This window comes from Podarcis bocagei, assembly GCF_964188305.1.
Source record: "Podarcis bocagei genome assembly, chromosome: 2".
Lineage (NCBI taxonomy): Eukaryota > Metazoa > Chordata > Lepidosauria > Squamata > Lacertidae > Podarcis > Podarcis bocagei.
In genome coordinates this window covers 68413312-68437654 of record NC_138126.1, presented here as the reverse complement: position 1 = coordinate 68437654, position 24343 = coordinate 68413312, and the positions used below count along the sequence as shown (strand labels likewise).

The 24343-nt window shown below is 42.9% G+C and overlaps 1 protein-coding gene across 2 annotated transcripts in view; it reads left to right on the top strand.

Annotated features, from left to right (window-relative positions):
- Positions 1–7939, top strand: part of G3BP1 (G3BP stress granule assembly factor 1) — a 29513-nt gene extending 21574 nt beyond the window's left edge. The window contains exons 4-12 of one of the 2 annotated variants that reach the window (XM_081181130.1): positions 49–222; positions 1052–1142; positions 2839–2932; positions 3508–3712; positions 4894–4995; positions 5602–5713; positions 6101–6226; positions 6324–6454; positions 6895–7939. In XM_081181130.1, coding sequence (XP_081037256.1) covers positions 49–222; positions 1052–1142; positions 2839–2932; positions 3508–3712; positions 4894–4995; positions 5602–5713; positions 6101–6226; positions 6324–6454; positions 6895–7101 — 1242 coding nt within the window. In that variant the 3' untranslated portion in view covers positions 7102–7939. The remainder of the gene's footprint in view (positions 1–48; positions 223–1051; positions 1143–2838; positions 2933–3507; positions 3713–4893; positions 4996–5601; positions 5714–6100; positions 6227–6323; positions 6455–6894) is intronic. The other variant, XM_081181131.1, reaches the window with a different exon arrangement.
- The last annotated feature ends 16404 nt before the right edge of the window (positions 7940–24343 follow it).

The following is a 24343-nucleotide window of genomic DNA, read 5'->3' as shown; positions in this document are numbered from 1 at the left end:
CTTGAATCCTTAAAGTAGCTCATACATATTTCAATATGATTTCTGTAGGATATCCACAAGAAGGTCTTGTCACTGAATTTTAAGGATTGCCGCACGAAGATCCACCACGTGGACGCTCATGCTACTCTGAATGATGGTGTTGTTGTACAGGTCATGGGTGAGCTCTCCAATAACACGCAGCCAATGCGGAGATTCATGCAGACTTTTGTCCTTGCTCCCGAGGTATGTAGCCTGTGGGAATCTTAGTCTGTGAACCAGTATGCCCAACATCAGTGTGTGACTTTATATCAGGGCAGTGGGATTGGGGATGCCAGGAAGGTTCAGTTGGCTCCCCTCTGTCATTGGCTGCAGAACTTCTTTACTTTAGAGTCATTAACAACTGTGATGCACTTGTGTTTGGATATGTGGCTCTGCCAGAATAAGCCTAGCATTTGTGTATGTGTTAAGTCCTTTTTCTGTTTTTGTTGCATACCATAGACAAAGGGATAATTATCAACATTCATGACTGAAAAGCACTATTTGTCATAAGGCCTGGTTCCAGTAATTTATAAATAAGAAATCTCTAAATGTCTGAGTGTGACGGCTCCTGAAATTTTTGCTGGCTTTGGTAGACTCATTGTCTTAATCCTGACGTCTCACTGTTTAGTTGGCTGTGTTAGTTACTGAAAATCTCTGCTTCCATGATAATCCTTTATCATGATGTATATAAATTTAGTAAATCATAATAAATAAATTATGCATTAAAAGCTATTATGTTTTTGTTTTTAAAAACTGTTTTTTAGCTTTCTTCTGATCATTGACACTTTGAATGAATGCTTTTTAGTTGAGTAGAGCGTACTTCTGATATGGTTCAGGAAGTAATGTTTATGTAACAATTGAAGTGTCCCCCTATATTTGTAGCATAGTGCAAGTAGGTAAAGCAGGGTTAGATTGTTTCAAACATAAGCAAAATGGGTTTGTGCTGCCAGATTAAACATGAACACCGTGTTCATAGTACACTGGTACTGAATGCAGTAGACTAAACTTCCTTTTCTCCGTGTGTTGTCTTCAGGGTTCTGTTGCGAACAAGTTTTATGTCCATAATGACATATTCCGTTACCAGGATGAAGTTTTTGGTGATTTAGATGCTGAACCTCCAGAGGGTAAGTACCAAGACTGTCAATGTGTTTTCCTCCTAAATTAGTTCTCTGTGATGAAAAAATGATAACACGATTTGCCCAGTCAAATGCAAGTTGCTTACAAATAATAAACTTAGTATTATTAATATACAGTGGTGCCTCGCAAGACGAAAATAATCCGTTCTGTGATTCTCTTCGTCTAGCGGTTTTCTCGTCTTGCGAAGCAAGCCCATTGACGGATTAGCGGATTAGTGCTGTTAGCGGCTTTTAGCGGCTTTTAGTGGCTTATCTGCTGATCGGATCAGCTGATAAGCGGCTTAGAAAAGGGGGGGGGGAGGAAAAAAAACCAGCAGGAACTCGCAAGACATTGTCGTCTTGCGAAGCAAGCCCATAGGAAATTTGTTTTGCGAAGCACTTCCAAAACGGAAAACTCTTTCGTCTAGCGAGTTTTCCGTCTTGCGAGGCATTCGTCTTGCAGGGCACCACTGTATTTATATCCCACCTTTTCCCCAGACATCAGAACATGCTAAAACCTTAATAGGAACAGTAAAACTTAGTGCTAAAACTTGAGCCAGCCAAATTTTATTTACATCTATATAAGAGTTTTTAAAGTTACCAAATGTAGGAATTTGATCTTGGTCAATAACTGATGAAGACCAGTCTTGAGAAGTTTCACTGCCATTTTTATGTAATTTCAATCCCATCCATAAACTGTCACTCGCCTTATCTAAGATGTCTCCTGGTGTGAGCTGTATATGAAGAGACTGTTAAGTAGTATGGCAAAACAGAAGAAAAAATAGTGAACATGTCACTGGAGGTATGGCCTTTGCTGGTCATGGTTTAGGTTTATTACTGGGATTCACTACTCTCTTCAGCATTTCAATCTCCTGTAATTGCCATGCCAAGACATAGAAGCAGATTTGCTGGTTAAGGGGCTAAAACCAGCTCTTAACTTTAGCAGCTGTCATTCATACCTTTTGTAACCCTGTGCTTTGTACTTACTTGAAGTTTAGAAGCTTAAGTCAAAACCATGCCTATGAAATGTGTTGAGCATTGATCAGCTGTTTGTGCAATGATGTGAACAACTAGATTATTAGCATTCTACTGTTGGTTATGTATATATTTGGTTGCGTACTCTGTTTTATAATGTACCTGGCCTGGTATTAGCATTGTTGGAGGGGGGCAGGCTATAAATCTTAAATATTTAATTAAAATAATGTCAAGGTAAGGGGATATTTCAGCTAACAAAAATCAAATTTCCCCATGCCTAATATGTAAAACACTGAGTATATTTGCAAGTGGCTGACCAGGAATGCAGAGTTTGTCTCTCCTATACTCCTTGCTAGCGAGCAGGAGCAACGAATCAAAATTCTTGGCCTAGTGTCAATGTCCAGATTGGGGGCTGCGGTTTGTTTCACTCCAAACCCAATCTGAAGCCAAGGTTTGTTCTTGGCTTAGCAGTCATAATTCGTTTGATTGAAACAAGCAACAGTCTCCAGTTTTGACAAAACATGAAGGTAAGCATTGCGGTGTGCTAGTGATGTCCTGTTTGCTAGTGAAGAGGAGCGAGATAGAAGCAGTTTGCATGTTCATGGTCAACGATTAGCACGGCTTACTATAACATGAGAATGCAGCCACTGTGTGTACATTCTGACTGCAATGTGGAAGTTTGTCCTGTACTTGATCGGTGTAGAATCTATTTTTTTTTTTACCTCACCAGAATCTGAGGAGGAAGCAGAGGAACCTGAGGATAGGCAACAGACTCCTGAGGCAGTTGCTGATGATTCAGCAGCCTACTATGAGCAGTCTGTCAGGTAACTCAGACACAGTTGCAATCATAACTATGCTACTGCTTCTAACCAGTTTGCCTATAACTGCTGGCTGAAATGTAGGAAGGAGACCCATATTCTGTAGAATACTAATTTTTCAGACTAAACCTAATCTCATTTCTGTTTTATAATGGTCTCCTTCAGAATCAGTGCTGACTTTACTGCAAAAAAAATATAAAAAAATAGGGCCTGATCTCAAGACTGTTGTTCTAACAAGTGTCCATCAATATACTCAACAATGCTGCATTCTTTTTGCATAACTAAAAGTCCACCAGGCCTTTCTTAAAATTTACTGAGGTGGGAGCATTGAAGTTCAGATTTCTAGGGGAGTGTGTGTGTGTGAGAGAGAGAGAGGGCATGAATGAGTATAATCCATACTGATTAAAAAGGGAACATTGCTGACTTAACAAAGCATTGTTGCATGAGGGTTCAGATTGGATGGATGTTTGTTTGTAACCCTGGTACTGAAATAGCACAATATTGGGATTCCATTTATGGTCCTGGTGCTTGAGCTCTGCAAATGCATTGCTACCATAATGAAAATATTTTTCCACCAACAGCAATGACTTGGAGGAACATTTGGAGGAACCAGTTGCAGAGCCGGAACAAGAAGTTGAACCTGAACCTGAACAGGAGCCTGAACCAGAGGCTCAGGAAGAAAAAACTGAGCCAGCGCTGGAGGAAGCAGCGCCTGAAGAGACTGTGGAGAAGAGTCCTTCTCCAGTCCCTGTGGACCCTGCTCCCGTAGTGCAAGAGGACTCAAGGGTAACATGCATGATTTTAATGATATCCCCTTTCACATTTACTCGTGTGTATTTTTAAGTTTGAAGTGAGAAAGATTACAAGAGCTGTCAAGATGTTCAAGATAATTCCTGTGTACTCACATTTGGTTGAAGAAAAGGCAGTTGTACCTTAGCAGAAAGTCAGTGGCCGCTATCTTGATAACAAGAAGGCAATTGTTCGGATTGTACTGTAGTTGCCAAGTTGTAGAGCTTCAGTCTTTACAGCATTCCCTATATCACATTGTAGCATAAGAATTGTGTAAGTCCAAAAAACCTCTCTATTTTTGTTCCCCATAACTGCTCTAAGTAGTATCTGGAAGAATACTCTTTGTCTATTGGGTATCTTGCTGGCAAAAAGAGCCTGACAATAGCAGCCATTCATAAATTGTGTAGGTTTAGCCATTTGTTAGACCTTTAGGACAGTTTGTAAGGCACACCTTAAGTTTGCATTCCAGATATTGAAAGGAACCTTAATTTCCAAGGATTAAATGCTATTTATATAAAGGCTCTCTATAAATAGCCTTTCTGCTTTCTTGATTTTATTTTTGTACATTTCTAATATATTTTTGTGTGAGTTCAGTTTATAAATATTTTAAAGACATAAAAATGAATGGGCAACATTTTTTTCTTCTAGTAGCCACAGGCTGTGGGCTTTTGGGGGTCTTTGTGCTCCAGCTACCCACGGATATGGGGTTTTCCTTAGCATGCTAAACAGCATGGCTGGGGGAGTGCGGTTTACAAGGATAGAAACACATCAGGGATATCCCTGTGGACATAATCACACTCCCCCAGGCCACCAAACACCCTTTCGGGCTTAGAAAAGTGCAGTTTCCGAAGGTAGAAAGGCATGCAGGGAGAGCCATCCCGTGAAAGCAGTGCTCCCCTCAGCCTGTCATGCAAGTGAGGAGCACAACTAAATTTGGTGGCATGAATTTGATTGGGGGGGGGGGGTTGCAGTTTTGGCAGTCACAGCAAAATCTACCGAAAGCCTCTAAGCAAGGTGCAGTCTGCCCACATGCTGTCTCTAACACAAACATTTGTGGCTGTAGAATTATTTGAAGAAAGATGTCAAAATTTGTACATGTCCAAGAAACTTTGTAATTTTGAAGAACACAGATACCTGGTGTTACTCAGAAATAATGAAATCTTGTTTGTTCCTGTTAGACATCTTCATGGGCATCTGTAACCAGTAAGAATCTCCCACCTAGTGGAGCTGTTCCAGTATCGGGCATACCACCTCACGTTGTCAAATTGCCTGCATCACAGGTAAAAATATACCAGCCAACTAATGAACTTGAACCAGGATCAACAACTGTCAGGTTAATTGCAAATCAATAGTATTTCAAGAAGTAGAGCATTATTTTTACTTTTTATGACATGCTCGTTTTTTGTTTTTCTCTGCAAAAGCATCCTTTTCAGGGGAAATGTTCTTGAAATTCGTTGCTTGGCATATGATTTCAAGTGAAAGGGCCGATAAATCTTCCTCTATTCTGGCATTTGAACTTGTGTTTTTCCTTTTCCTTGGGGTTCCCAGGTTTAGAATGGTTAGGGTATGAGGATGTTGACAAAGCTTGACTTAGATCAGGGGTCAGCAAACTTTTTCAGCAGGGGGGCCAGTCCACTGTCCCTCAGACCTTGGTGGGGGGCCGGACTATATTTTGAAAAATAAATGAACAAATTCCTATGCCCCACAAATAACCCAGAGATGCATTTTAAACAAAAGGACACATTCTACTTATATAAAAACACACTGATTCCTGGACCGTCTGTGGGTTGGATTTAGAAGGCAATTGGGCTGAATCTGGCCCCCGGGCCTTAGTTTGCCTACCCATGACTTAGATGCATTACATTTGTGCTGGTACATCTTTGCAGCCCCGTCCTGAATCAAAGCCTGAATCCCAGACTCCACCGCAGAGACCTCAGCGAGACCAGAGGGTGAGAGAACAACGGACAAATATCCCACCACAAAGAGGCCCTAGACCAAGTAAGAAATTTGGTGTACTTGGTAATAACAATATAGCTACTAAAGCAGCGCTCACTGTTGGAACAGATAAAGTCAACTCTTGTGGTGATACTCAAAGATGTTAAACTAAATACAATAAGAGTATGTCGTAAGAGTTGGACAGAATTTGGGAATAAATTAAACCAGATGCTTTCAAAATCTGAAGTACCACAATTTAATCTTAAAGTGGACACTTCAGTCTGTTTACAGGCTTTTGAATGGGAGCACCAAGTCACTCATTCCTTGTGTTTTATTTGAAGCTTTATTGTCTGTTGACTTCTGCCATTATTCCAGTAGGCAAAGCTTATAATGGTGTTTATAGAAAGCAAAAGATGATGAATGATTTATGTCTATCTTTTTTAATTTAAGTGCGGGAAGGAGAGCCAGGTGACATGGAAACTAGGCGTATTGTGAGGTACCCAGACAGTCACCAGCTGTTTGTTGGGAATCTCCCTCATGATGTGGATAAGGCAGAACTAAAGGATTTCTTCCAACGTAAGTCTTGAATATTGCTTGCCTAGTGGTGGGGCTTCAGGGTTGTGTCTAAAAGTACATGCCTATTTCTACAGAACAGTCTAATGTGTGATCAAAGAAATTGGAAATTCTTTTGCAGGTTATGGGAATGTTGTGGAACTCCGTATCAACAGTGGAGGAAAGCTCCCTAATTTTGGATTTGTGGTGTTTGACGATCCAGAACCCGTTCAGAAGATCCTTGCCAATAGGGTACATTAAATGATATTTAAGTGATAAAGGTTATACTGAGGTGTATTAAAAACTGATGTTTTGAAATAAAGCAAACACAAAAAACCAAGAGAAGCTAATTAGAATGGCTTCTTTGTTTAACTTGGGGGTGGCAGCTGAAGTGGGAATAGATAGACAAAGCTGTTGGTGCTCTTGGCTAGATTACAATATTAATTTGCAGTTATAGTTAAAAATAATGGCCTACACAACAGTTAAAAACTATCCTTGCCAAATATGGGTGGGGTGGGAGGTTGAAAGAATTCACAACCTGAGTAAACAAAGACATTGGATTTTGGGAGATCAGGATCTTATTTTTCTGCAATGTCTGTTGCATGCAATAATTCACTTCAATGTATTATTCTACGTATTTAGTACTTTCTTACCTGTTTGTTGATTCCACTTTACCACTTTTTCTCTTCCAGCCGATCATGTTCAGAGGAGAAGTGCGTTTAAATGTGGAAGAGAAAAAAACGCGAGCAGCCAGGGAGGGTGATCGCCGAGACAACAGACCCCGTGGGCCTGGTGGCCCCCGTGGGGGGCTGGGAGGTGGGATCCGAGGGCCTCCACGTGGAGGAATGTCTCAGAAACCAGGATTTGGCACTGGAAGGGGCATCGGGCAACGCCAGTGATTAATGGATGACATGATGAGACAAACCCTTCTTCCTGCAGATTTGTGAATTTCAGCCTTGGGTATCTTGGAATGTGGCCCTACCCTGTTATAGACTGCTACGTTTGATACTATTTTGGCCCATTTTGTTTGTGTTTGGTTTCGTGATTTTTTTTTCTAGTCTTTGTCCCAGATTCCAGCTTTGTGGAACAATATTTCGGGAAAAGTGGATTTTTTTTAAAAAAGAAAAGAACTGAATCCTTGCTTGCTGCAGACATGTGGACTGGATTTTTTTTTTGTACCTGTTGTTTTTCCTAATGGAATGTGTGGCGCTTTTTTTTCCTCCTTACTGAAATGGGGTGCGCTTCAGTCAGTGGAATTAACCTTTTCAGCTGCATGTGTTCAGGAGCCTATAGGAAAAACTAGTATGTGACAAACGTTTCAAGGGCAGGGAAATCCGTCACCCCTTTGGGGGGGTGGGGTCACATGACCTGTTGGACCTTGGTCTGGAGATGTTGCCGCTTGAAAATTGACATTACCCTTTCTCTGTGGCGCTGTAAAAGTGGAATAAAGGGTATCAATAGAATGCTCTCTTTTGGTACACGATCACGAAAAGGAATTCTCACTACTGTTTTACCACTTACAAGGATTGCGGGATAGGTTTTAAATGTCTAGAACTTGACTCTTTAAAACACTGTTCCTGAACTTGTGATATTTTTTTTTATTGAAATAGGGAAGTTTTTTCATGTTTAGTTTGTATTTGTATTAAAACGAAAACAAAATTGTTGTGCCTTCTATTTATCTCTCATTCCAGTCTTGGCAAATTGTTAAAAAAAATAAAAAAGTCTAGATTTGCTTTATCCAGTTTTTGGAGTATGTTGAAGTCTTTCAAGAGATCTGTTTGTCCTTCATGTCTCCTCATGGGTATATATGTTTTCTAGAGTTGCACGTTTTGTTTTTTAATAGCCTCATGGAATTCTGTAACATTTTATAATACATTCTGAGGACTTCCCAACTATGTATTGATACTGTCATTAGCTCTGAAGCGAGTGCCTTCCATATGTGACTATGGGAAACGACACCCTAAATCTTTACAGTGCGTTATTTTTACAGTATGCACATATGCAGTATATGTAGTATGTTGCGATGATGTTACTCATCATTGGCTTTAAAATGCCATTCAAATAAGGGTGAAATGATTAAACCCTGGTTCTGATGATAACCTTTATCACTGTGATATATTCATGGTATTGCATAAGCTAAGACATCTGTTTTTGTTGAATGTATATACAGAATAAAATAAAATGCAGAAACATCATTGCAGCTGTTGGAGTTGCTGATGGTCTTGCGCACAATTTAACGAGAACAAGGCAACGTGCAAGGCATCTAGGTGAATAACTGGGGTTCCCAGTTTAGAAGCACTCTGGCTGTGATGTCGGTAGGAATTGGGTCAGTGTTGTGGGCCACAATTTTAAATTGCATTTAATCCAAACTTGCCTATTTCACACAAATATGATGGCACAGTTGTGGTGTGCTGCAGTTGAATTATGCAGTGTTTGCATTCTGCAATTGATAATGTGAAGAAATGCCAAACCTCAGAAGACTTTTAAGCCATTTCTGTTAAAAGTCAACCTTTTAGCTTTTTGTTAAACTGTTTCAAGCATCTCTGTAACTTAAGGACTAGAATTTTTTAAATGGGAAATTAGGGTCTGTGTGATTTGAATAAACCCAAAAGTTTGTTTAGAGTATTTTATTGCTTAATAAATTGACTATAAAGTTCAAATAATTAACTTGTGGATACCATGGGCTATCAAATGCGCCCAAACATCAGTTAAGGTAAGTAACTGATTTTTCAATGTGCTACACAAATGTGCGTGGGTTTCAGTGTTTCGAGCTGTTACTTCTGCTGATACAGAATAGCTAGTCCCAATTCAGCTTGAATTCATTAAACGAAGTAATACTTTTATAAATCTGCATGAGTCCACTTTGAAGCCCCATCCCTACTTGGGCTTTATTATTATGCTGTGAAAGGTCCTTTGGTCAGGAGTAGGATGTGTGCTTGGCATGCATCAGGTTCCAGGTTCAGTCCCCTGTATATCGGGTATGGCGGGGAAAGTGTCCTGTCTGAAACCCAACAGCCACTGCCATTCAGTTTTGATGATATGCTGGATGGACCAATAGTCCGACTTTCCATTGTTTTGAGTTAACTAAATTTATTGAGCCACTTCCTCTGGCTTTGGAGATCTCATATAAATAACTTCTTGGTCCCTAGCTTCACTCTGCTAGCGTATGATTCAAGAGATTATCTGAATCTGAATTTCTCTATAGTCTCTCTTGCATTTCACTCTGCAAAGCTGAGAGTACTATTCCAGGAGATGCTTAATCACTTCCTCCTCAAGCTTTAAAGCTTTTGTATCTAATAAGCTGTTCAGTATGGTGCATATAATCCAGCTGTACTATTCTGAGTTTGGCTAGTTCCTGAGAGTATATGGAAAGTGTGAGAGAGTGGAAAAGTTACTCTTGGTAGTTAATTATTTTAGCTTCTTACAGCACAGGACATTCATAATCTTGGATCTGATCTAGTACATTCAGTTAATGGGATGCGATTAGTGATAAGAGAGGACAGTTTTGAACTATCTCAGTGTTTACAATACAATGATGGATTAACAAAATGCTTTTAACTAGTCAATAAAAATGTTTAAATCTCAGGGCGGTGTTTAATAATTGTGTCCTAAATTTGCAAGCTGACACACATTACAAGCCCCCCCCCATGAAAACAAAACCACACCAATATGTAGTGACTACTTTGACCCAGAATGCTTGACCACGGTGGTATTTTGAGGCTCCAAAAATAACAAGGGACCATGGGACCTGTCTCCAGTGGAACTACCTGTGCTACACAGGGGCTTAAAGACCTATGACCACTGCTTTATCAAAGGCTTCATCTATTCCAGTGCCAGTCGTAATAACACTGGCAGTTCAGTTTAGCTCCATTGGTTGGAATTGTTTGTTTCATGTTGCTGTCATTTTAATTGCGCTAATTCCTGCCAGGCTTTATTCCAATATATATATTAACTTTTTATCTTGTCTGTTTTAACATAAGCCACTTGGTTTCAATACAGAAGCAGCATACAAGCAACAAAAAGGTTTTCTCCTGTTGTTTAGTTGTGTGTGCTCTTTCCCCCCAAACAAAGTTTTATTAGGGTGGGGTTTTTTTGCCAAAATATTAAGAAAACATCAGCATGGCAGAATTCTTACCAAGATTTCCAGCTTTGGCACAACTGGAAATTGCCAAGTACATAATTTTCATAATGGTCTCGCCAAGAGCCATCCCCGCTATAGCACAATGTGAGTCAGTGGGCACTGATAAAAAGGTAAAGGGACCCCTGACCATTAGGTCCAGTCGTGATCGACTCTGGGGTTGTGGCGCTCATCTCGCTTTATTGGCCAAGGGAGCCGGTGTACAGCTTCCGGGTCATGTGGCCAGAATGACAGCCGCTTCTGGCAAACCAGAGCAGCGCACGGAAATGCCGTTTACCTTCCCGCCGGAGTAGTACCTATTTATCTACTTGCAATTTGATGTGCTTTCAAATTGCTAGGTTGGCAGGAGCAGGAACTGAGCAACGGGAGCTCACCCCGTTGCGGGGATTTGAACCACCAACCTTCTGATCAGCAAGTCCTAGGCTCTGTGGTTTAACCCACAGTGCCACCCGCGTCCCATTGGGCACCGATAGGTGGTGTTAATTCTGTTAATTAAAGCTGATGAATGACAGTCGTATCAAACATGACCATGTTCTGCTACATTTCTGATCGATTAAGTGTTCCAAGGAAGCTACGTCGTATAATTTGACCCACCACCTTTCTTTTGGGGGCCTTTCTGCGGCCCTCCATCCGAGCTGCTGTTGGCAATACTAGTTCTTTATGGTGCAACAAGGGATTCAGATTGTTTTAAACTGAGAGCAATGTTAACATCAGGTCTGGGGCCAAAAGCTGGCTGACTAGTTCCAACACCACAATGCAGAATTGTTTTACTTTGATGCCATCCCATCATAGGTGCATAAGTGTTTTTTCTCTGTGTCTGTGCTCCTAACGGCATCTTTAAATATTGATCTAAAATACTTATATTGTGCCCCTTAATCTCAAGATCTTTGGGGAACAGTCACTTCAATAAAACAGTACCGCAGAATAAAAATCACACGAACAAGTAGAACAGGAGACATAATTCTCAACTGAACACCAATTTCCAAAAGCCTCTGTTCAACAGCAACATAATAGGCCAGTGTAAATTCAAGGGTTGGGGAGTTCAAAACTGGTTGCCACGGAGAAGGCTCACCTGTGTGATGCATCCTCTATACTGTGGAGCTGCTTAACTTCCAGCCAAAGTGGGGTACTCCTTCAGGTAAGAAGGTCCCAACTTGTTCAGGCTTTTCTGTGTCACTCACAAAGCCTTGACTTTGGACTGGAAACATACTGGCACAAAGTGCTGTCCTTGAAGGACTACTGTAGTGCAACTCTTTACTAGTGGTTCTATGCAATAGCTGTGCTGCTGCATTTGCAATAGCTGCAGTTTCCAAGTAGTCTCTAGAGCACATTGCAAGGGTCACCAAACTTTTTGATACTGTGGGAACTGGGAAATTTGAGCAAGTACCATGTGCACCATTATCTATGGTTTCTTCTCTCCCCATCCACCTGTGGTGAGAGAAAGTGTGTTCACATCTGTGCACATGTGCACGCTTGGGCTTTCCATGGGGTCTGAGCGAAAGTGATCCAGTGGCACTAAAATGGATCCACTTGAATCTGCATGATTTTATATGGCACTGCTCTGTAAAAATCACTTCTGGTGCTTCCCAGCACCACAAATCAAGGCTCAGATTTTCATGGCCCACCCCCGAAGCACCCCACTCCCCCCTCTTAGTTGTTCCATACCCTCTAGTCTCTGCCCCTTTCCACTCTTGGTTACTCCACTTCTGATTTGAGCCTTGAGAAGCACATAAGTCACAAAACAGAAATTGGGAAATCTGAGTGTCGTTCTTTGGACTACAGTTCCATGTATTTTAAAGAGCGGGGAAGATAATTACCCTCACCCCCACATGATAAATGGGGGAGTGGCGAGAGGATCGCAGAGACTTTGTGGACATCAGGAAAAGTCTAAGGGTGTTGTTGCGCCCATGGGTGCCATACTGGAGATCCTATTATTGCAGCAGTCCTGCCAGGAATTGGAGCATAAATTACTGAGGCCAGGCTGGCAAACTGTTAAAAAGTTTCTTCATGCCATTGAAGAAACTTGAGGCTCCAGTGACAGTAGAAGTCAAAACCAGTCTTGGCCTATGAACTTGCTCCTTCAAGGAGAGTGCAACCTTGTCAAGAACAATAATAATATAATAATAATTTATTATTTGTACCCTGCCCATCTGGCTGGGTTTCCCCAGCCACTCTGGGCAGGTTCTAACAAAGATAAAAAATACATTACAATGTCACACATTAAAAATTTCCCTGAACAGGGCTGCCTTCAGATGTCTTCTAAATGTCAGGTTGTTGTTTATCACCTTGATATCTGATGGGAGGGCGTTCCACAGGGCTGACACCACTACTGAGAAGGCCCTCTGCCTGGTTCCCTGTATCTTTGCTTCTCGCAGTGAGGGAAACGCCAGAAGGCCCTCAGCGCTGGACCTCAGCGTCCAGGCAGAACGATGGGGGTGGAGACGCTCCTTCAGGTATATTGGGCTGAGGCTGTTTAGGGCTTTAAAGGTCAACACCAACACTTCAAATTGTGCTCGGAAACGTACTGGGAGCCAAAGTAGGTCTTTCAAGACATTCACCTGATTCCCAGACGCAAGAGACACAACATCTCTGTTTTATCTAGATTCAGTTTCAATTTATTAGTCCTCATCCAGTCCATTACAGCAGCCAGACACTGGTCCACAACCTGATGCCCTCAGGTGAGGTGGCATCTGCATACTGATATAACACCCGGCTCCCCAAGGCCAGATGTGTTTGCCCAGTAGCTTCATACAGACATTGATTGAACAGCACTGTGGGCAGAACTGAATCCTCTGGGACCCCACAGGTTAGCCGACACAGAGTCAAACACATGTCTCGCAATCTTCTGGAACTGGCCTTGTAGGTAAGAACCCCTGTAACTCTGCTTTCAACTGCCAGGTCTTGTCCAATAAGATACCATTGTCAATGGTATCAAAAGTGGTTCAGGACAATCCCCTGTCTCAGCCCATCTCCACCTCTCCTGGAGGAGACAATCTGTTAGGGCAACCAGGGCCAGTTTGGTCCCACATCCAGGCCGAAAGCCTGACTAGAATGGGTCTTCTTCAAGGTAGTCTGAAGTTGAGCAGCAAACACAAACCATATGCATATTTTGTCTGCTGAAAAGGCAGGATACAGATTGCCTGATTACCAGTGTGGAGAGTGAGGCAGCATATTTATAAAAGTCAGAAGAACATTGCTTAAGAACCAGTTAGGTCTTGGGCTGATGCCCCCACAGCCAGTAACACACAACAAACAAAAATGTCAGAAAATGTTTATTTTTGTTTTTAATTGGAATTGGCATGAATGTATGGTTGAATAAATATACTTTTTATATACACTTAACAGAAATTTACATTCCATCTTCAAACTGCTGAAATAGATTTTTTTTCTCTTAAAATTTATTTTTACAAGCCAAAAAAATAATCTGCCATTGATATCTGAATGTTTTCTTTTTCTCCTTGTGTGTGTTCATGCAAGCTGTACTTCATATAAGTTACAGGTTATCATGATGTAAAAATGTTTACTCTTAAGGAAGCAGTTGCTTTGTTCTCTGGGTCCGATGTAGCAAAACACATCCTTAATGGAGCATTAAGGCCATACCAATGGGACACATACATACAAATTTCACATAGAAAAGGCAGGGCAGTCCTTCACTTCCTTATAAAACGATAAGCCACATCGTTTACTCAGACTGTGTTTCACATTGACTTGATTTCATGTTTTTTGGAAGGTCCTTCAGTTGAGGAAATACCTCCTAAAGTGCATGTTTTCAGTGTTCAAACAATTCTAGATTGAAAATATTGGCATTAAAAACAAACTATCCCCCCCCCACTGCTTTATTTCCCACCTGAGTCGTATTTTTGGGTGCAACTGATAGTTGGCCTAGTGCTAACTTATCACAGGCAGGACTTGTGTACTGGCACTGTCAATTTGCTATTACTTTAATGGATTAAACGTGACTATAGGATTCACTTGACTAAGGTGCTCTTCACACATACGGGGAGAGAGATACATGGGAGCAGATTCCCTACGGCCTGAGTAAGAATGTGCATATCATAGCTATGTGGGTGGGACCCATTGCATGGATCTTTCTTACCCAGTTGTGTCCTGGCTGAGTGAGAAGGAGCTGTGTGGTTTTCTCAGTCCATGTGGCGGCTTCATTGTGTGGACAGGCTCAAGGAGAAAGAGCTCCTATGTTTCTCCGTGTTGTTTGTGTGTAGGAGACCTAATCTGGAGTTTGATATAAGAAAGCTGGGCTGAACTAGTTGATTTCATTTGAGACCCGACTTCCCCAGTCGGGTGGCCCCTGGCTGCTGTGGACTCAAACTCCCATCTGCACCAGCCAGCATGGGACGATGGGAGTTGGATGATGGGATGATGGGAGTTGGAGTTCAGCAACATCTGTGAGGGCCACAGCTTCCCCACACTGCCCAGCAAAGGCTTTGTAATGTTTTCCTAGCTTTTGGGGCACATGATAACTTTACCACTTCTATGCTATGGATTCCCAGTGATGTGTTCCTGTTCAGTAGAGTGGATCTGCTCTTTTATGAATGATTGGGCCATGTATTATGGAAGTATCAGTAGGGTTAGTGTTTGTTTATATAAAATATGGCACTTCATTTGAGGGGAGGAAACATGGTGCTAGAGGGAAGAGATCTTTTTCCAAGCTATACATTTGGCACTGCTTAACAAATTAATTTCAGGTCTCACACTGGTGTGTAACACACTCTTCTTCCCAGAACCTTAACAGTTCCACTGCAGTAGAACTAGTTCAGGTTGACAGTGGCGTAGCGTGGGTTCTCAGCACCCGGGGCAAGGCAAGTAATTTGCGCCCCCTAACCCGGGGCAAGGCAAGTAATTTGCGCCCCTAACCCATGGATTTTAGCACTCGAGTCTCTTCCGCGCCCCCCTAGATGTTGCGCCAGGTGCAGCAGGCCCCCCTGCACCCCGCACGCTACGCCACTGCTCCCACCACAAGTCTTCAGGACAGCCATCCGAAGGCTGGCGCGGGGAGAAGGTCTCTCCGCCCCACCGCCAGGCTTCGGAGCAGCCTTCCAAAGGCTGGCGCGGGGAGAAGGTCTCTCCGCCCCACCGCCAGGCTTTGGAGGAGCCTTCCGAATGCTGTTGCGGGGAGAAGGTCTCTCCGCCCCACCGCCAGGCTTCGGAGCATCCTTCCGAAGGCTGGCGCGGGGAGAAGGTCTCTCCGCCCCACCGCCAGGCTTCGGAGCAGCCTTCCGAAGGCTGGTGCAGGGAGAAGGTCTCTCCACCCCACCGCCAGGCTTCGGAGCAGCCATCCGAAGGCTGGCGTGGGGAGAAGGTCTCTCCGCCCCACCGCCAGGCTTCGGAGCAGCCTTCCGAAGGCTGGCGTGGGGAGAAGGTCTCTCCGCCCCACCGCCAGGCTTCAGAGCATCCTTCCGAAGCCTGGCGGCGGGAGGAGGTCTCTCCGCCCCACCACCAGGCTTCGGAGGAGGTCCGAGGACAGTGGGGTTCCTGCTTCCTCGAGGAGGGCTGGCCAAACGCGCCCCCCCAAATGTTGCGCCCGGTGCGGCCGGCACCCCTGGCACCCCCCACGCTACGCCACTACAGGTTGAGGTTGAGTATCAGAAAAAAACTACTGTTGAATTGAAAGAGGTTTTTCTCCCCACTCCCCTCAGCTTCAGTTCACTAAATAAACAAAACGCCTTGTAAAGTGCAGAACTTGCAAGTCTGTAATCCTGCACAATGAGTAATGCTACTCGAGAGTGGGACGAGCTCCTGACAGTACCTTGCAGGGGTATGTTTCTGCATAACTGACTTGCATATTTTGCTGCAAGATGGAATTGGTCTTGAAGTGCATGGGGTTAGAGTCTTAAGGGTATCTTGAGTAAAGGAGGGGTGCTGCTGGGCCAGACCTGTGAATGCATTGGGAATAAACATACAAGGAAGCAAAACAAAACCACCCTGCCAATATAAGAATCCTCGTAAGGGCTGATTCTGATCTAATGACTGTGGAGTGCCCCTGGTCGATGTTGGTTGACCGCATGATCCTTAGGGGTCACGCCCACCAAATAAAAATAAAAAAAGCTCAACAACTTTGGGTCTTCCTCCTCAGAAAAAGCTCAACAACTCTGGTCAATCCAATGGATAGATCAATTCCAGGTTGTTGTTTTTTTATAGTGGGAGTAGATCGCAGTCTCTTGGGAGTTTGATATGCCTGCTCTAAGACAAGGCTATATTAGAAATGTCTCCTTGACATATTAGTCATATAAATGCCAGGAGCTTTTTATAGGTAAGAGGTGGCTATCAAACTCTATGATGGGGTATGGACCAGCAGTTGGGTGAGGTTCCTGATCTTGTCATTTGGCTCGTTGTTCCTGTGTGGATTTGATCTGAAACTGACTCAATCCAAGTGTCACTCTTAAACTCAGAGGAAGTTGCAACACCGTGTCTCTTCACAAAGTGCTCATCAATAGCCCTACATCCATTGGGATGTTAAGCTCCTGTGTATTTTTGTTCTAGTTTGATCATAGCTCGTATTTCATTGTTGTCACTCTTACCTGTTATGGGTGAAAGTGGCTGATACAGCTGCTGCAGGGATGGGGAGAGAAAATGGAAGCCCCAATGTTTGAGCAGAAGTTTGTTTTACTCAAGCAATCCCACTATAGATTGCAGCCTATGTTGCTGGGGTTTTTTTGATGGGCTGACTGGAATCGTCCTACCTTTTGGTATCAAAGTTGTCTCCAGTCAGCTGCGAGAGTTTCTCAACCCTGTAAATTCCTCCTGAAAGCTTTTGAGTATGCCAGGCATAGGCAAACTCAGCCCTCCAGAGTTTTGAGACTACAATTCCCATTATCCCTGTCCACTGGTCCTGTTAGCTAGGGATGATGGGAGTTGTAGTCCCAAAACCTCTGGAGGGCTGAGTTTGCCTATGCCTGGGGTATGCCAAACTGAATAGGTTTGGTATGAACAGGAACTAAAAAGTTAACCCCTAAATCAAGCAATAAATCAAGTAACAAGCCTTCTGGGGCTGCCTGTTCCAAATTGAATTTAATTCAGTGGGGATGGATGGATGGATGGATAGATAGATAGATAGATAGATAAATAAATAAAAAAGAAAGAAAGAAAGAAAGAAAGAAAGAAAGAAAGAAAGAAAGAAAGACTATCCATCTGACTGGGTTGCCCCAGTCACCACTCTGTAGCATAGCTCAGTGCTATTTTTTTTTAGAAAAAGAGGTGCCAGAACTAACCATGAATGCCTCCTTTGTTCTCTTAGAATGGCAATAGTACCCACCTGAGAGGTGCCGGAACTGAGTTCCGGTGAGTTCCTGTTGAAAATAAAAGTGCCGGCATCACTCAAAGTAAGCAGACAGGGACCTTATCTGTACCTGTATGAGAGCCCTACTGGAGACATCACACTTTCTAAAGTTGGCCCTATCCGTCTCATTTCACAGCTCTTCTGAAAGAAAGATGGATTAAGGTTGCAGTTCCATATATAGGCAGCCCTGTATGGTGAAGTTGTTAATGTTTTATTGTGTTTCTATATTTTGCTGGAGGCATGCTAGCTTGGGAGGTGTGAGGCAAGCCACGTGACTTTCAAAGCAGTATCTACTCCATGCCCTTTAACATCTGCCTCACTCTGCCTAATAGTGGAGCCAGCCCTGGACTGTAACTCAACTGAATATGCCCAGAGTGGCTGTGGCAACCCAGTCAGATGGGTAGTACAATAAACAAACAAAGTAGCTTAATATCATTAGTTTATGGATAGATCACCAAGAGGCTGCAAGTGGATGGGATTGTAATCCATGAAACTGCATTGCCTCTCGGATCTGCCTTCTTCCTTAGCAAATGCAGGCTGCCTTGCATGGCCTCAATTCATGCAATTTAAACCAATTTCAAAGCAAGCTTCTGTACTCAAGAAGCCCTGAGTGCTGGTGCTTTATAAAGGGATCAGGAAATTTCTAACAGTATTCTCAGCACTTTAACAACAGCACCCACAGATTACACATTCTATTGGAGGGGGAGGCCATGGCAATGAAACCAGATGAATGGTGCAATGTAAACATGCCCTAAGCAAGCGTGTGATTGGTTTAGGAGTAACAGGACCTGTAGAGCCCATCATGCAATACAGTGCTTGGATGCCTAATTGTGGCCAGTGTCTATTAGGACTGATAGGGTAGAAGGCAGAGAAGCCAACAGGAGACAGAGACAGAGCCAGAGCCAGTCACAGGCAGAGCCAACTCATTCTAGTTTTGTCCCCATCTACCTCCTGAATTAATGCAAGGATGATATGAAGACTGCGAAGGAGGAACGTGACTGGACAAAGACAGATAGGTGGGGAATGACTAAAGCCAGGCTGAGATGGCCTGGACAGTATTGCATTCACCCTAGTGGAGCAGCCTCTACTGGTTCATTCTCACTGTTGCATCCAGATAGATGACACGGAAAAAGGTTCACTAAGACTGCAACCCTGCATCTGCCTACCTTGGAGGAAGGCTCACTGATCTCAATGGAACTTATATCTGAGCAGATATGTATAGGCTTGTGCTGTTACTAAGATGCCTTCCAGGCCCCAGTACTCGCACCTTTCGTGTAAGTAGAATTGCAGAATTTTAGAGTCATCTAGTCCAACTCTCTGCAATGCAGGAAACACAGCTAAGTGCTGCATAAAGGAGAAACAGGAAAAGGATACAGAGTGGGTAGTCTTGAGGGAATGGAAGACAAGTCATTTATGTTTAGGAAATATGGGATTTAACACAGGTGTGGGGAGCCATTGGCCCTCTAGCTGTTGCTGAACTACAACTCCCACCAGCCCCAGCAATTGTGGCCAATGGTCAGAGCTAATGGGAGTTGTAGTTCAGCAACACCTGGAGGGCCAGAAAGTTCCTGATTCATCTGGAGCTGCTTGCCACACAAATCCAGATATGGGGCAAGTCAGTTGTGGTAAAGGCAGGTTCTGTGACACAGAATTACAGACTCACCCTGCCTGGCGTTATCTGAGTATGTCTGCTGCATCCCTGTCTTTCCCCTTAGTTTCTTTTGAAACTGGCAGATAACTCGCCCCCCCCCCCTCCTCAGTTCTTCAGGAGCTACTCAGTCAGAATACTTGCTGTTGTTTAACAAAAAGGGTAGAGCCACCTGCAAAGGGGAACAGCTACAAAATCAATTCACTGAAGCCAAGTGATTAGTTTGAAATTGTGAGCCTCTGAGCTGTGCCTGAGTTACTGCTGACGGTGTCCGCAGAGTGGTTTGAAAGTATAGCTTGAGGGGAATATGCCTTGAGCAAAATTGATTCTGTCTGGAGGACAGACAGTGCTGTAATAGGCCAGAGCAACAGGGAGAACTTATTTAAGCGAGGAGGGCTGGACACCTTCAATTATTAAGCACAAAGTGTGGCGTTCCCATCAAAATTTGTGTTTTATGTTGCAGTGAATGGCTGTGATCTGCTGTTCTAAGTGGTGTTTTCCTGGATACATGCTGTGCGAGTGTGCACATGCTTCTGCATGAGAGATCTATGCCAAACTGTGAGAGGAATGATATTAACCCCCTCCTATTCTCACGCATGAACATATGGAAATGGTAATCGACATTTGGGGGTCTATGGCCACCTGTCATGGCCACCAATAAATGCCACCTCTCTTGTCCTTCAAGCCTGTCTTCAAAATCTCTTCTTTGAAGTCCTTGGCCACCATCTGATACTGACACCCCACTGACACTAACCCTAGGTACCAGAAACTATTGACACATATTTTTACCCTGTTACTCCTTTCTTTTTCCTCCTTCTGTGGAAATTTAGATTGTGAACAACTGAGTGTTTTTTGTTTTTGTTTCTGCTCATGTTTTTCTGCAAAGTGCTATGTACGTTGTGGTGCTATAGAAATAATTCAGTTAATTTGACTCTCTACTTTCATTGAAAGGTACAGACAAGATTCTCTAAGTAGGCCAAGGATGGGACAGCATTGCGTTAAGCCAGTCTTTCTCAACCTTGGGTGCTCAGATGCGGTTGGACTACCACTCCCATCATTCCTGATTGCTGCCCCTTCTGGCTATGAATGATAGGAGTTGTAGTCCATCAACATCTGGGAACCCAAGGCTGAGAAAGGCTGCCTTAAGCCTTAAAAATTAGTCAGAAAAGTACAGTCTCTCCTTCTGAGATGGGATCTACGTTTTGGAAAAAATAACTACATTAGATAACTCTACAGCACACATAAAATGTCATAGTTCCCCCCCCAAAAAACACTGTAGATTGAAACTTTGGCTAATTTTTAAAGAAAAATGTTGGTGAGGAAGGATTTTTTTCATGAAGGACTGAAGAGTCTTGACAATATTTGTAGAGGGGGATGGAAGATGGTTAGCTTCCCACACGCACAAGCACAATCCTTCCATATTGTGACTGGGCTGGCAGTGTAGACCAGGGGAGGGAGGGCTTCTGTTTACTTGTTAGATCAACTTTGGGTTGTTGTTTTTTTTACTAGCACACTAATATCCACAACAAGAGGCAGGTACAAATGACACATAATTAGAATTAAAGAACACGGAGCATCTGGACATATTCTGAACCTAGGCATTTTATTCAGTATCAGAACTGATCAGAACTGAGACCACAATCCTATCCCACAAAATTCCACTCCTAGTTAGCTTTCTTCACTTCAGAAGCCTAATTTTGGTGAGGATAGATTGTTGTGCTGCTCATGTAAAATAACCAGGAGTCAGAAATATTCCAGATCTAGAGGAAATCACTCAGAGATCTACCAGTAGATCCCACGAAAAGCAAAAATGTTCTATTGTAACATTATGCTTTTTTAAAGAAAAATAATTAAAAGAACTCCAATGCTTTTAATGGCAACTCATTATTTTCTGAACGTCGGAGCCAAGAGGACTGGGTGGGTGACAGATTTCTTAACATCTTGTGATGGAAAAGCCTTTCTTTGATCTACAGTAGCGTAAGGTCCAGAAAAGTTCTGGTTTCCATCATACTGTTAGTAATGTTCATTAGAATCTTTGTTTAAAACATTTCTGCTTTTAATGAGGACCAGAATATATATATATTACTATATGGTTCCTGAGAATTATTACTACACACCTGATTTAATTTTTTAAAAAAACTTTTGAATGAGATTATCCAAACAGGAAGCGGACCCAGAATTAGCCCGTATTTGTGTGTGTAGCATCCTTATGTTCATGCAGATAGACTCCTGCAAGGGTAGAGCTACACATAAAAGCTGGACCAAATATATGGTAAGGGCTAAAAATCTGTATTATAAATGTCAATAGTGTACATTTTGAGTCGTCACAGATAAATGAAACAAATATGACGTAATCTAGACCATGAAAAGTGAAATTTAGATCAGGGTGTCAATGTATATGCATTGTAGCTTCCTCTTCTCTACTGCGTGCAGTGCATTTTGCAATCCCATTGCATGTCTACCTCTTGGCCAGGAAAAGCCCTTTTGATAGCGATTTCCTAGGCCTGCAACTTCAAATACATATAGCCTCAGACTCCCTCATTTCAGTCAATTGCCAAATATGGCCTACCAGCAATCCTGGTCTTGCTTTAGCCTTCACTTGATTTAAGCAGTTGTGTGGTCATCACCAAAACTCTCGCTCCTCAAATCCAAAAAAAGGGACTATTCTTAGTATTCAGTCATGACTAAAACCACAAGCAGAGCTCTGCATAATCAGGCCAGAGGCCATCTTCTTCAGCGTCCTGCTCTCACAGTGAGCAACCACAAGTCTGCAAGCAGAACCTGCCTACAACTGCATTCTCCCTACTTGTGATTCCCAACAACTGGCCTTCAGAGACATATTGTCTCTGACAGTGACAAAGGAGAACACAGCCATCATGGTTGGTAGCTTTTAACAGTCTAATTCTCCATGAATTATGAGCCAATGACCGACTCTACTGCTTCTTCACCACGTGAAACACTCTTGGTGGAAATTAATACTGCTACTGGTATACCTCCAGTGTTATCAGCATTGTTCTTAAAACGTGATCTGTTCGAGGCCTATTGAAGGATGAGTCCTTCTTTCAGCTTTTAAACAGAAGTTGCAGACAGCAAGCCAATGGTTATGCCAGGGACCTGATTAGCAGACAGGAGATATTTCCTTCCTGTCCCTCTGCCAACAATTTCCATTTGTACCGCCGACTCTTATCTAATTGTTCCTTACCATTTACAGATACAATAAAACAGCTCAGTGAGAAGAGGAAGGTCAATAAAGAGTAATGCCATGAAAAAAGGACATGCACAAAAAAAACCTCATTATGGGCTGGAGCTGCTGCGTGTCCTGTCAGCCTCGTCATTAGCTATTTGGAACTCTTTCTGAGGGGAATATAATCGGGCTGCACTGAATCACGCATCTGATTTGAATTTCATTGCAGGTTTTTCTAAGCAGAAGAGTGAGATGGGAGCTCAGGCACAGAAGGAATGACTTTGTGACAGAGCAATGCCAGTTTTTTATGGGTGGTAGAGCTCCATGTTTGAGAGTGCTCTCAGCAAAGTATCACCCAAGGGCCCCCTTCCCCAACTGTGTGCCCTTCAGATGTTTTGAACAACAATTCTCATCAGCCATGGCTAGGGAAGCCTGCTAGTTAGTGCCAGTTGCTTGGGGCCCAAGTCAATAAATAATATGAAGGGGAGGGAAGGGACAGGCTCTATCAGGGCCTTGGAGGGCCTAGTGACTGCCTGAGGATACTGGATATAGATACAGTGGAATTTAGATTTTTGAGTGTCTCACAAGCTGAACAATTTGGAACCCAAACGCCAAAAACCCGGAAGTAATTGCTTCTGTTTTCAAATTTGCCTTGGAAGTCAAACAGCTTCCGAGACGCATTTTTCATTTTTCCCCATTGACTTTGCAGCCAGCGCATTGATCTTTAGTTTTTAATCATTTTGGAAGCCGAACGGTCTTCTGGAATGGATTACGTTCGAAAACCGAGGTTCCACTGTATAAATGAGAGAGACGGGGTGGGATGATTTTGTGTGTGTGTGTGTTACAAAACAAACAAATAAACAGGGGAAAGTACATATAGCACCTCCACTTTCAGTTCGTAGAGTCGTTTCACAGTTCATTTACATTCGGTATGAGACACTATTGTCATAGACACTGTGTGGTTGGGGGAAAGCAGAGGGAAGAGAGAGAGAAAGAGGGAGGGAGAAAGATAGGGAGGGAGAATGATCTTTCGTTCCATTGCAGAGAGTTTGTGCAGGGTTTTTGTGTCAGCATCACGTGGGTAGGTCCTTTGTTTATATATTTGCTTATTTTTATTGGCATTACAGGATTGGGGGGCAGGGACGGGTCCGGAGCTTGGTTGGTTGAGTTCAGTTGGTTGCAGTGTGGTTGGTTGGTTTGTATGTGTGTGGGGTGTGTGTGTGTGTTGTTGGGTCAGGCTAGCCATATTGATTTGCATGCTGTTGGAGGGGGGGATAGCTAATTGTCTTGTTCTGCTGCACATGAGATAAAGGGGAGCCACACTGGGGTGAAGGAGCCCTCCTTTGCTTGTCCCTGTGCTAGTTTAATTTTGTTGGTTAACTTTTCTAGTAGGGCGGTTTCCCATACATTTTGGTACCAGTGGTCTAAGGAAATTGATGCCAGTCCTGGTGGTGTGAGGGTATGAATACTGTTTCCAATGGGACTTGCAATGGCTTTGTTTAGAAAAAGATATGCCCAAACCCCAGAAATGTAAACACAACTGATAAGAGGGAGAGCATGATGAGCCTAGGCTAGAATCCAGGGATGCCTTAATGACTCTAAAAAGTAAAAGAAAAAAAAGACTGCGCAATAATTTCTGTCTCAGGGCTAATCGTAATACCCTGAAGGATGACGGATTGCTGTAATTATCTTTCAAAATAATGAAGTGGCTTGATAAATGCAGTGGAAACCTTGACTTCTTCCCGTCTGCTCTCTTTAGTCAACAGTAAGGGCACCCAAAGAATAGGACTTTGTGCATTGAGGAGCATCTAATCCTGCTACTGTAGAGCAAAGTGGGACAATAATTTTTGGCTAGAATGGAGGCTGTCCAAAAAAGA